Below are 12,881 nucleotides of genomic sequence, written 5' to 3' on the forward strand. Positions count from 1 at the left end.
CACTTCACTGCCCATGGACTTCTCCAGCATCCACTGCTATTATGTTATTGATGCTAGAGGACATAATTCACTGACACCACCTGCCTCTACAGCCATCCTGGTAGCAGAATCTAGAGGTTTGCTGATCTCTGAGAAAAGATGCTGAGTGGACCGGTCTAAGGAGCAGTGCACAGGGACTCTGGCTTTTGCTGTTCCCCATGCTGGAAATGATTTTAGCTCTGTGCTTTGCATCCTGGCCTTTCACCAGGTTTCAGTCCATGTCAAAAGACCTTTTTCTCTGAACTCTCACTGTCTGAAGCAAAGCCACCCTGCTTGGTATCCCATGGTTGCTGCACCGGGATGCATCCCAAACACCCTATAACACAGGTTGCCCTCTCTGGCAGCTGGTAGCCCAGAGAAAGGGGCAGTAACTCCACAAGAGGGTATAGAAAAACTCATGTGAGACTAGAGCAGGAAGATAAAAGTCTCTTGGGATTTTTTTTTTGGTTTAATTAAATCTAATGTTCTTGATATAAATGACCAGTCTGGGTCCCACTTGGTCTCCGTGACTTCTTACCACATTAACATTTCACTGACTGTTTCCTTGTCCTTGGTCATGAGACATGCAGAACGGGACCTCCTGCTTCTTCCCTCTGGGCCATTTGGTGCTTTGAGGGCTTGTATCATATCCCTTCAGACAGCAAGGCCAGGCTGAGCAGTCCTGTGCCATAGCAGAGTTGTCTACAGCAATGAACATCTTCAGTCGCCTCTTTGAGACTTTGCAGCTTTGGAACTTCTGTTTGTGATCAGGTGAGCAGTTCTCCATGCTGAAGCCAGCCAAGCCCCAGTTCATGTTATTTCGTGTTAATCTGAAATTTCTTCCTCACAAATCTGATCTCGTGTCTGCTCTTTTGACTGCAACTGTGCCTTGAGCTTTGGGTGAGCTTCTTCTACCCTTTGCAGCTAGAGAAAGTTGGCCAATGAGATAAGCAAGGGAACTTAGGCCAACTTTGGTAAGATTTTGGTAGCACAAGTGGTTGCACTTGAAGGCTTTGGGCAGTGGGAACATTAGACTCTTTGAGCAGACAGAGATGTTGATGTGGCAGCAATTTCAGTTAGGTGGCAATGGTTTCCATTTTAAGTGAGTTTAGGTGCAGATGGCCAAGAAGAGGTTAAATATTTCAACACAAGGAATCAGCTCTTGTTCCCGAGTGCAGTCACAACAGCGGCAGCTTTGTGATCCTTGATTACCCCCAAAATGTCTCCATTTTAACTGACCCAGTGCTCCTGCCTGCCTGGAGCAGCAGGCCTACTTATCCTCCACTGTTGCGGTGTCACCTGGTGTTATCTCGAGCCTCCAGCATCTCTGTCTCACTTCCTCGCTAGCTGACACATGTGGAATTACCAAAGCTTGCTGACGACTGTGTTGATGATCAGGACCCTCGTTCAGTGCAGAATACTGTAGAGTCTCTGTTGTTTCTCTGCCCTGTTCTCCTTCGACTTCATACCCAGGTACCCATCAGATCAGGAAGCTCCCAATATCTTACATGGCCTGATCCATGGGTGCAGGTGGGAGTACTCCTTGGGGATGGGTCAGTAGGCACCAGCTAGGTTCTGCTCCTGAATTTAGCAAGTTTGAAAGGATCATTACAGTCTCTTGCACAAGGAACTTGCAGAGCCTGAAGGTACAAATGGGAGTGTAAACATCTGTACCAACTTGCTGAGTGGCCGCTGTGGGATCCTGACTGGATCAGCACTACTGAAAAATCAGACTCCTATCAGTGCCTGAATCCAGAATAGGAGCGGAACATTGAAGATCCATTTGTATGAATCCCCCAGTTTTGCCATCCAGTCCTGTGGTGAGTTCAGCAGATTGGGAACTTGTGCTTCAAATTTGTTTTTTAAAGTAGATCACATCTCTTGGAAATGCAAAATAAAAGCAAAACATGTGGGAAGCATTGTTGCTTTCCTTGGTAAGTTGCCTCAGGACACACATTTATTAAAAGGCAGAAATGGAGTGTGTTGGAGATAAGGAACCTGTCTCACTTGCCTGTGGTCTGGTTCTGGCTGTGTGAAATGCCTGATAGCGCAGGTTTGTGGCTGGGTCTGGCAGAAAACATCAACACATGTGGAGAGACACTGCAAAACAACTTTGCCTCCGCAGGCCTTGAGGAAAAGCCTTTCTTAATCACTCTCTGCCCAGAGAATTCCAAAAAAACATTGCCTGGGCTGTTACTCTTGTAAAGGAATTTTGTAAAGGAATAAACACATGCCAACACTCTGCTGAGAGCACCCGTTTACAGCCATGGGTGTCTCAGCCAGGGTCATTACAGCCCAACAACAGCAAAGGACCAGCCACGGGCTTTGTGTCGGAGTCTTCTAGACTCTGGTGATGGGTATTCCTCGTTCTGCTGACATCTCCTCATACAAAGTGGCTGGAACTGGGCTGTCCTCTTTCCTGGGCAGACCACATCTGTCCTCCCATTTACCAGCTCCTAACTGCTACGTGCAGTCAACAATGTTTAAATCAGGATTTATTCATGCTCTGTAGCTGATAGGTTCCCCTTTGAGAGCTATTTCCCCAAGAAACGGGACCTTCTCTGCTGACACATCTTGCAAGCTTAGCTTTATTTTTCCCAGTGCGTGATGTAGGTCTGGTTACTGTACATGATGGCAATGCAGAGAGCTTGGACCTTCCTTGCTGGGTTCAGATGTAAAATTTGACTCTTTCTGGGGTAAAACCCAAAGTTCACTTTCACACTGGGTACTGGCACAGTGCTTTCACCTATAGGGAAGAGACTGTCTGGGGTGGATTCCTCTAGGAGAGTACAAGAGCACTTTATTTAATTTTGTGTTAATGACTAGTCAGCACAGGTGTATCGAGGAGAGGGGAGCATTCCCGGGAAGGCCCTGCACTGTCCTCAGCGGTTAAAGAAGAAAGACTTGAGTCTCTGCAGAAATGGTGACTTCTGCCTCTGCTTCTGTTTCTTCCGGATGATGGGGATCCAGACAAGTCCGTAGACAAGGAGCATCAGTCCCATGGACAACAAAGCTGGGCCACACATTTTGTAAACATCTTTGTTGCTGATTTGGATGCAAGACAGGCTGGTGATAACCACCCCCAAGAGGAACACAGCCGCTCCGACAGACATGACGATGATGGGCTTGTGGTATATGTCCCACTTGCTTCTGGATTCGCTGGTCCAGACGGACTCGCTCCGAGAGCTGATGCACAGGGTGCTGGCTGTGTTACTGGGTAGCAGTTCCTTAGACTGAGGTGACTTCTCGCTCCCATCTGGGCTTTTTGGGGGGATTTCCATGGTGACAGGATCTGAAGAGGAGACCTGCAATGGACAAAAGAGAAAGAGCAGAGCTGGGCTAGTGCTGGATGGACAGATTAGAAGTTCTCTGTTTTGTTGACTAGTCAGTGCAGGCCCTCTGACCACTTCCAGTGATCACAGAGAAGGGTTTGTGGGTCAATTTCGGAGAGAAGAGGAGCACAGAGCAATGAAATTTAGTTGGGTCCCATCAGTAGGCAGGCTCTGAGGGGGCCTGTAGGAGCCTCACTGCCTGCTCCATGGGCCCATGTCAGGCTGTGTGCTGAAACCTTCCATGAGCTCCCATCTGCCACACAAGTGCCATGGTGGGGTAGCGAGGTGCAGCAGGTTGTGGGGAAGAGCTCCATCTCTACCTTGTGGGCAGAGAAACTGAGACATGGCTGTGCCCATGCCAGGTCACGCAGTGGGAAGATCTGGAAACTTCCTGAGGCCCTCATGGCCCCTCATGGGGGCCTCCTGGGAGCCTCCTGAGGGTCTCCCGATGGCCTCCTGGGTGCCTCCTGGGCTGTGTCTTCCTCATTCCCACATCCAGCTAGGAGCCTCCTAGCACGGGGAAGGGGGCTGCCCTGGGAGTTGGGATGGGGCTTCCTGTTTCAGGTTCTCCCTTGATCTCTCAGATGATTCTGGCTCCCCTTTGACTATGTTTTCCAAGCTACTCAAATCGGGGAGACAGACTTAACCCCACTGCTGACACAGATGGGGTGTTTTCTTTGCCTGTCTGAACATACAGGATGGAGACAGAGAAGTCCTGGTCGCACAGTAGGTATTTCTCCTGGTCCAAGCTGGGCCAGGCTGCTCCGGGATGCCCACGGGTCTGGCCTTGCTGTGGCGGCGGCAATGCGCCTTCCTCAGGGGCCATGGCACTGCATTATAATTTTTTTTCCACCAGATCAAGAAGGAAATGCATTTTCTCAGAAGCTAAGTGCCTTTATCACTTTACATGACGGTAAATGGGAAGGAACGAGCATTATATAAACCACGATTTCCTCAGGGCTCCACTGAGGAAACAAGGGCATGAAGGGGGACGAGCAAGCGCTCCGCACCCCGCGTGGGCTGCCTGGATGCTGGGAAACAGCCACCACCTCCCTCCTGCTCTTGGCTATGACCCCTGCCCAGGTCCGTGCTTGGTTTTGAGTAAAGCCAGATTTTTCAGCTCCCTCCCTCCCACCCCACAAACTCGCCTGCTCTGTGGTTGCAGAAATGCAGATCTAACAACACCAACACATTTTGTGATGTTTCAGGTTTGCCAAACTTGGGCCAACAAAGAAAGAAAGAAACAAACAAGAAGAGCCAAGGGAATGCGAAGGGCAATAAACATTATTTGCATCCCTTCCTTCAACAGCTTTTGTTCTTCTCTTTTGAACTAGGAGAGATGGGAGCAGGGAGGACACTTGCTTCTTGCTCCTTTCTGCCACCGTCCTGATCTATCTGCACTTGATAAGGATGTCAGGCAGACAACTTTAGTCCTAGTAGCAAGCTATGGTTTCTCTGTTTCTCTTCCTGTTGAGCTGCTAGTCCAGGGCACTCAGCGAAGACACCTCTGCTGAGCGAACTGGAATGTTGACTCTGCCTCCAGCTACAACCTTTCCAGGAACCTCCAAAAACATGCTGAGCTGCCCAGACCCTGGCTCACTTCTTGCTTGGCTGGCTTATGCGGTCTGGATACTGTCTGCTTTGCTCACAGTGGTGCTCGGCTGTGATCCCCCCGTTCTGACTCAAATCCAAGCTTTCTCAGGGCTCTGCCTGAGATTTCACCCAGGTAATCATGGGCTTTCCTGGCTTTCTCCTTGTAGCATTCTTCATTGAAGGGTTTTATGATCAGGCCACTGTATAATTTTAATTTGGCTTTGTGGTTGGAAATTTGCTTTCCTTCCCTGGACTAATGCCCAGATCTCATATCTCAGCAGTCTAATGCAGTCTCTCCTGCCCAGTCTTTTGGACACCCCACTCCCTGCCTGTCTGTGTGCCACTGCCCTGCCTCTGCATCTCAGGTATTCTGTGCTCAGCAGAGGACCCTCCTCTTGGTTTTGCAGATCATTAATCTCATGCAGAAACTTCCAAGCTTGCATCTACATTACAGTGGATTTTTCCCCTTTTGTTTTGGCATAATCATCCCTCTCACCACAATTCCCAGTTGGTGACACTTCCTGGCAGAGCAGTTTGTCTGATCACACTTTTTCCACATTTACTCCTTTTAATTTATGCTGTTTTGTATTGCTCTCTGTCCTCCTGCATGAGGCTCAGTGAGCTTTCCCCACCATTAGCTAGTGAAGAATTTCACTCCCTACAAGTTTCTGGGATTGTGTTTACCAGCATTGCATGCATCTGCAGCTCTTGTGAGGGTTAACATTATTTCTGTTCCTGTTCTGCCCAGGCTCCATGTTTGATTCATCACAGATGTGCTCATTTTTGACAATACGATGCTTGAGCTGAACAACCTGGCAGGATAATGCTATCAGATTCCTCCCAAATTTTTTAATCATGATTGCTGTACGGAGAGCTTCAGCAGATGACTATTTGTTAGCTTGAAAATGCCTCCATAGCACATCTCAGATATCATGTCTGGTAGCATGTTGCTTCTGCGTCTCAAATCTAAGCACTTGTTGGCAGTGGGGCTAATAGCAGAATATCTCATTTTCTGCTTTATTTCATAAAAGGGAGCCTCATGTGATGCTACGTCTCCTCCTTTTGCTTTTCTACCGCTCTCTGTGGCGACATTTGTCTTCCAAGCTGCAGGACCTGTTGGAGCCTGCTTGCTGGTGATGCTGGGGCAGCCACAGCAGTGCTGTTCCTCCCAGCTGACTGCCCTGTTGAAAAGCCCAGCTGGAAAGGTGAGCCCAAGAACACTTTGTCTCTTTGCTGGGAACAAGTGTGTAGCTGCAGTTTTACTGCTTGCATTTCTCTCGAACTGTCTCCTCTAGGTGGATTCAAGTATTTCCAAGGATGCCCCATTCTGCTCTATCATCTACTTTGTTGGGTACCTCTTAGGAAGATTAAATGGTTGCTGATGAGGGCAGGATTAGGCCATAGTGGGCTGGGTGTGTGAACCTTGAGGGTTCACCTTGGGGTGTTCCTTGCGGGGAGATCTGGCATTGCCCTGGGGACCTGCAGACTCAGGCCCTCCTGGGGGAGTGCTCGTGCCATGGGGAAACTCTCCCCTCAAACTGAGTGCTGCCAAACTCACACAACCAGAGGCAGGAGGTGGCCTCCCAACGCACTGCATGGATCCCTGAGGGCCTTGATGAACCATCTCATTCCAGGTGATTTAATTTCCCTGACAGTCTCTGTGTTCTTACCTGCATCAGACCTTTCTGCAACCATAGAGACTGGAAATACATTAGAAACTTTAAAACCTGAAACCAGAATATAGATACCCAGGATCCTGAGAGCCACAAGCAACCTCCAGATGTTGCAAAAGCTGTGCTGCATGTGGTGTGAGAGCCTGAAACCCTGTTCCTAGGCCTGGGTCTGTGCCTTCCTGTCTGTGGAGGGGCTAACTTTGCTCTCCTAAGCATTTCTATGGATATATTTTCATTTTCTGGTTGCTGTCAACTACCTTCCTGAAGAAAGCTGTCCCCCATCACCTCTAGGAAGCAATCATCACGGAAAAAAAGGTTTTGAATTAAAAGCAAAGAGAGCCCTGTCCTCCCTGAATGTGCTCTGTTCTAGGACTGGGAGTAAAGAAGACAGACTGGCTCAAGAGCCAGGAGAAGGTTTTACTCATCAGCTGTGATCAAGCAAACTGCATGAGCACCGGTGCCACCATGGGGTTCAGGTGCAGGTTAGCTCTGGTGCTATGGAACAAGGCAGTGGAAGCTCATCTGAACACAGATGTGCTCAGGCTTCCCCTGCTTGCACCTGGCCTGGCTTCAGAGTCGCTGCCATACCTCCAACATCAGGTCTCATCCCCGCTTCAGCACCCAGGAGGTCTATGAGATGCATGCGAGGGTAGTGTCTGATAACTAAACTTTCCATCAGCCAGGGTCTAGATGCTGTCTCACAAAATGCACAAAATGGCCCACACAGAAGGAGTCTCCAGACCCACCCACTGAGGTTGTCCTCAGCTGTCAGACAGCTTGGGATATTTCCTTGGTAAATTGCAGCATCAGGTGCTCTGCAGAGCTTTGGAGTAGGACCCAAAGGGTTCATTTGCCATTCAGGTGGAGGCTGTGTCATGCCTGCCACCCCAAAGGGTGGACATCAAAGCATCCATTGTTGGAAACGTTGTGGGATATGTACAGAGTGAGATGACTTTTCCTGCTGTTCTGGGTTGTCTCGGTCTAAACTCTGCAAGAGGTCCTGGTGTTTAACTTCAGCACAGGACCTCCCAGATGGCAACCATGGGTTTGTGCTTGTCAGGAACTGGGATAGCTGCTCCAGTGGACCTGTGGATGACTGACCTCCTAAAGCAGCTGATGAGTGAGTGAGAATGGAAACTGCTGGACATGTGCATGTACTTATCAAAAACTTAACATCTCTAGAACACCTAACCCTGACCAAATTTCTTTCAGAATGGCTAGTAGGTTCAAAATCAATACATACAAGGTCCATGTGCAGTGACACAGCATGCATGCGTTCCCCAAAAAAGCAAGTAAGCAGGGCACTGGAGAAATGCTGTTTTCTGGACGCGTGGGACCTGTCCACCAGACTGCGTCCCAAATCGCCCAGGGCCCGCTGGCCACACACCTCCCTCTGGGGACCTGGATACAGGGGGCCCTGGGCTGTGGCAGCACCTCGGCTCTTTGTGCCACCAGTGACACGGTCCCACACGCAGTTAACGAGAAGGGTCACTGCTCGCAGAGTGGCACTGGGGACCCGGGAACCCCCCAAGCAGGCGGTTGTGATCAGGGGTCTTGGAGGGCCGTGGAGCAGGAGGGGAGCAGAGGGGAGGGAGGGCAGGAGGTCCTGGAGAAGGGCTGGCGCTCGGCGCTCACTCACCGTGCCGTGCCGCGGCCGTCCCGGCGCGTCGCAGCTCCCTCTGGGAGAGGAGGCAGCCGGTTGCATCAAACATGCCCCGAGTGCTCAGCAGAAGAACCCGCCGCGGCTCCCGTGGGCACAGAGGGAGCAGCCGAGCCTGTCCAGCTCCCCATCACCCCGAAGATGGTCTGATTGCACTGCCACAAGCAGTCTCTGTGCTGAAAGGAGAGTTTCACCAGCGCAGGGCTTGCATGTCGAGCCCCACTGTCCTCTCCTCTCTCCGCTACACTCCTACTAGCCCCCAGAGCAAGGAAAGGGCTGGTGACAACTCCGTGGGAATGTCCCTTCAGACAGGCTGGCTACGCTTTAAGACTAGGGGTGGAGAAACAGGAGAAGGTGCCAGGGGATTTCGCGTTGCCTACAGGCCCTGCCAGGTCTTGGATGTAAATGGAGATGTAGTCAGCGTCCATTCGCTAGTGTAGCAGAGCTGGGGTGGGCCCAGCATCCTGTATCCCTTAGGAACAGCTTCTCAGCATCACCCGGAGTTTAGATGGTCCCAGTAACTAGCTCACAGTCCTCTTCTTGCCAAGCAAGCAACATCTGCAAGTTCCTTTTCAGGGCTCAGTGCTAGAATGATCCCCAGCCCTGCCGCGCTGTTTCCCCTCTCCCTTTCCACCACCCTAAGAGCCAAACCCTAGGAAAACCATCCTACTTACATGGCAAGCGGCGAAGGAGGGCTCGCCACCCCACCGGGCTGGGACAGGCAGCAGGAGAAGGTCCTGCTCTCCTAACCCAGGCTCACCCCCAGGCCGGCATCGCTCCGGATGTTGTCTACTGGCTCTGCTAAGAGTCTAATAAACAGAGGAGCATATCCCAGCTCTGATGAGCTCATCGGAGCATCCGTATATTGTTTAACTCTTTGCTTCCCAGGTCTCTGCAAGGCGGACTTCCAGGCAGTCTGCCTGGGAGGGTATTGGAAGAGGCTGCCGTTTGGGAGCCATCTAAGTGCACAGACGGAGAAGCAGGGTGGGTCAGTGGTTGCAGCCAGGGATCAGGCCTGGGATGAGTTGCTGGTGCAGACTTTGGCTATCTGCAAATTCTGTGTTGCAACTTTCCCAGGGGACTGTAACCAGTGTCTGCAAGATAACTTGAAGACCCTTGTTTAGCCATTGGAAGAATGCAAGATATTTATCAATTAGCTATTAATTAACATCCTGTGTTCATTAGAAGGAAGGGGGTGGAATAGGGAGGTGGCCCTGGCAGCCTGCCGTGCTTATGAACCCAAAGCCAAACTTTAATAACTCTGACATCAGTGTGAATCCACTCGCTGCAGGGAAGGGATCCAGACTGACACAGGCATTACTGAGCTCTGGAACTGATGGCCAGGGATGGGTTCCAGCATTGGTGGGGCTGCTTCAAGTCCCTGAGGGCTGTTTGTTGGTTTGGGGCTGTAAGTAACTGTATCGAGATGCTGCACCGCAGGCGCTGCGAGGGAGCGGGGTGAGATGGGTGAGGAGTCATGGAGCTGAGCATGTGGGGATGAACCAAGAGGCCTGGGATCTGGGTATGAGCATCCTGGGGCAGTGGATGGGGCTGGAAGGAGAAGAACAAGGTTCACAAGGTCTATGAGTAAGGATGGAGGGGCACCAAAAGATCTGGTGTGAGGAGCTCAGGCAGAAAGCAGGAACCAAAACGTTCCTCATGCTCCGCTCAGCATATCTGGTACCTCCTCCCTGCCCTTGGGACCTGCCCCTGATGATAGAGAGCACCTATGGGCCAGGGCACTGGGCCTTGTCCATAGGCATGGGCAGAAGTGACTTCTGAACGTGGAGCTCCTGCTTTTTTGTTTGTTTGTTTGTTTGTTTTTTCTCCAGGGTGGATGGACCAAAATGCCCAGGGCTGCACGCATCCCGGGGGTGGCCTTTGCCTCCACAGGGCTGGGGGATGCCGCATGTGCACCGCTTGTCCACGGGCCTGTCTGTGGCCTGGATGGAGTGAATGAACGGGAAACCTTCCTTGGTTTGCCTCTCGCACAGGTTTTGGACAGTCCCTTCTTCAGCCCGCGTTCCTCACGTGATGCTCTCCCCAGAGACCACCCTGATGTCACACTCAGGTGAATTCCCCACCCCAGCCGGGTCCCATCCCACCTTCCCGGCCGGTGGGACGTGGCTGCTGATTCCTTTCTGCAGCCAGGCCGAGCAGTTTGCAGCCTCCCCAGCGCCTCTGCTTCCTCTGCAGCCTCTTGCTGCCACCTCGTGGGGATCTCCGTCGTGCCAGGGCCACAGTGGCACTGCTGCCACCCTGTCCAGGCAGCACGGAGCTCTCCTTGGTGACACTGCACAGCCCTGAGCACACCAGGCACAGGGCAACCCCCCAGCAGAACTCCAGACAGGCGAATGCATCACAGGACCGTTGCAGAAGTACCTGTGTATGTGCACATAGGGACACAGATGTCTAAGGTCACCGTCCCCCACTGATGCAGAACTCTGGATGTTTTGACCCCTCAGCCACCATCGCTGACATTCCTCTGGTCCAGCCTGTGTTTCTCCTCTGGACATTGGGAGGGGAGATGCCCTGGTGTGTCTGAATTTGCCTTGGTGCAGAGCTGAGATATTTGAAGTTCCCAAGGACCTCAGCATCATGGATCATGTAAAATCCTTAGTGATTTGCCTTGGTGTGAGATCAGGACACAGGTGGGGTGACATAACTCCCCATGTATAACTCTGCAGGACCACGTCAGCTTTTGCTTTACTGGAGAGCAGTGAGTCTTGCATCACTCGTGGTGGGTTTTCACCTGGTCACTGGCAGAAGTTTTTTTCTTCTTATAATTCCATGGGACAGAGAAGGGACCTGCCTGGGAGGTGCCTGGGCAATGGGGACAGGGGAGATGCTCTGACCCAGACAGTCCATCAAGCAAGAAAGAAGGATCTGTCAGATTCCCATCTGGAGTGGGAGATGGAGGTATCCCAGCCACTCTCACCGCAGCTCTGTCCTGCAAGGAAGCACATCTGTTCTGCTACCAGGGCATCTGCCCATCCAGAGCTGCTCCTGGTGGGAGGGGAATCCACTTTTTCCATTTGCAGAACAAGGACGCAGGGTTGTTTTTGTCCAGGACAAGGATAAAAATCATCTTGCAGATAGAAAGGTAATGCTGTGCGGAGCGCTGGGAGCAGCTCCTGAGATGCACCGCGTCCTGGAGCAGTAGATGGTGCTGTTGTTCTGCCAGGATAGTGCTGCTCACTGTGCAAAGACAGAATCCAGATCTCAGAAGTGCCGGGTCCAGGACGGACTTCTGTCTGGGGAAGCCGTACCCCAAGAGCCTTGTCCAGCTCTACTTTCCTCCTCTTGTTCCGGTTCCTTTTTCCCCAGTGCTGCTCTCAAAACCTGGCCTGCATTGCTCTCTTTGTGGTATGGGGCCCTGCTATTCAACTGAGCCCAGTGCTGAGTGAAGCATCCCCATCCCAAGTGCCCTGCATCCTGGGATGCACAATCCCTATCCTGAGTGTCTGTCTCGTGGTTACACAGTTCAAAGACGCGGTGACCAGGGATCCTTGGGGAAGCCTGGAGGCAGCCTGCATCCAGCTGCACATCCTGCTTCCTCCCATGGGATGCAACAAAGACCTAGTCCCTAACCATGGCGTGGAGAGCACCTGTAAAGCAGAGCCCACAGTTCTCAGGATAAGGGTGCTGCTTTCATAACTCGGATGACAGTTTTGCTCCTTCGCACAGAATTTGCAGAGCATCAAGGGGACCCAGGGAATCTCCTGGCATTGCAGATGTAGCACAGAGCCATTGCAAGGCCTTGGAGATAAGAGCATCTCCACGTGTCCGTGCAGGGAGCCATGCACAAAGGTATCATTGGCGGTAAGTGAGGAAATGGATAACTTGTCAGGAAGGGGATGTGAGCCCCAACTCTTTGCTCACAGGAGACCTGCAGCAGGCCGGGTCGTGCCCTTAGTTTTTGAAGTGAACAGATGGTGTGTGCGAGCATGAGTCAATGCTGAGCTATGGCAGAAGATTGTGTTTTTCAGGTTCAGCATTTCAGTTTTGCACTATGGTCCCTTACCAGCCTATGAGGAAGTGTTCTTTATGTTTGAATTACTACAGGGGGAGAGATAACAACTCTGTAATTAGGTTTGCACCTTTGAAATCTTATATTTCTTTTGCAGCTTGAATATTTATGCAATCATGGAACTCAGCGTGTCCCAGTTCTCCACGTTATTTATTTATGTTCAACAACATCTGTAGTTGTTAAATTGCATTTTTTTTAAGAAAGGAAAAAAAAAAAACATTCCAACCGGGAACGATCCTTTCCTCCCTTCCCGCAAGGTTTGAGCACTTACCTGGAATCCATTCTAGTTAGAAGCCCAGAGGTCTTATTATCTCCAAATTGATGATACGTCCTACAAATGAACACCGTTTGTTTCTCTAAAGGAGCATGAGGCTTGGCCAAAATGGTAACTGGAGATTTCTTCCTCTGAACTGGAGCAGTTTCAAACCCAGATTACTTTACTGATAGATTTCAGCTTTGGGTCGAGTGTTTCACTCTGTACAGCCACCAGGTTTGGGGATCACTGCTAGGAAAGTGTCACATCAGACCAAAGGAGGCAAATTCTTGTCTCACCTCCTCCAGAGCCTCTGACAGCC

General features: G+C 51.1%; 1 protein-coding gene across 1 annotated transcript; it reads right to left on the reverse strand.

The window, feature by feature from the left end:
- Window positions 1-2,841: 2,841 nt before the first annotated feature.
- PIRT (phosphoinositide interacting regulator of transient receptor potential channels) lies at window positions 2,842-3,317 on the reverse strand. The gene has a single exon (XM_010223246.2). It carries the CDS (start codon window positions 3,297-3,299, stop codon window positions 2,901-2,903), a length of 399 nt encoding a protein of 132 aa, XP_010221548.1. The 5' UTR covers window positions 3,300-3,317; the 3' UTR covers window positions 2,842-2,900.
- Window positions 3,318-12,881: the final 9,564 nt, after the last annotated feature.

The sequence above is a fragment of the Tinamus guttatus genome, unplaced genomic scaffold (assembly GCF_059628265.1).
Source record: "Tinamus guttatus ecotype Peru unplaced genomic scaffold, ASM5962826v1 Tinamus_guttatus_pri_ptg000649l, whole genome shotgun sequence".
Lineage (NCBI taxonomy): Eukaryota > Metazoa > Chordata > Aves > Tinamiformes > Tinamidae > Tinamus > Tinamus guttatus.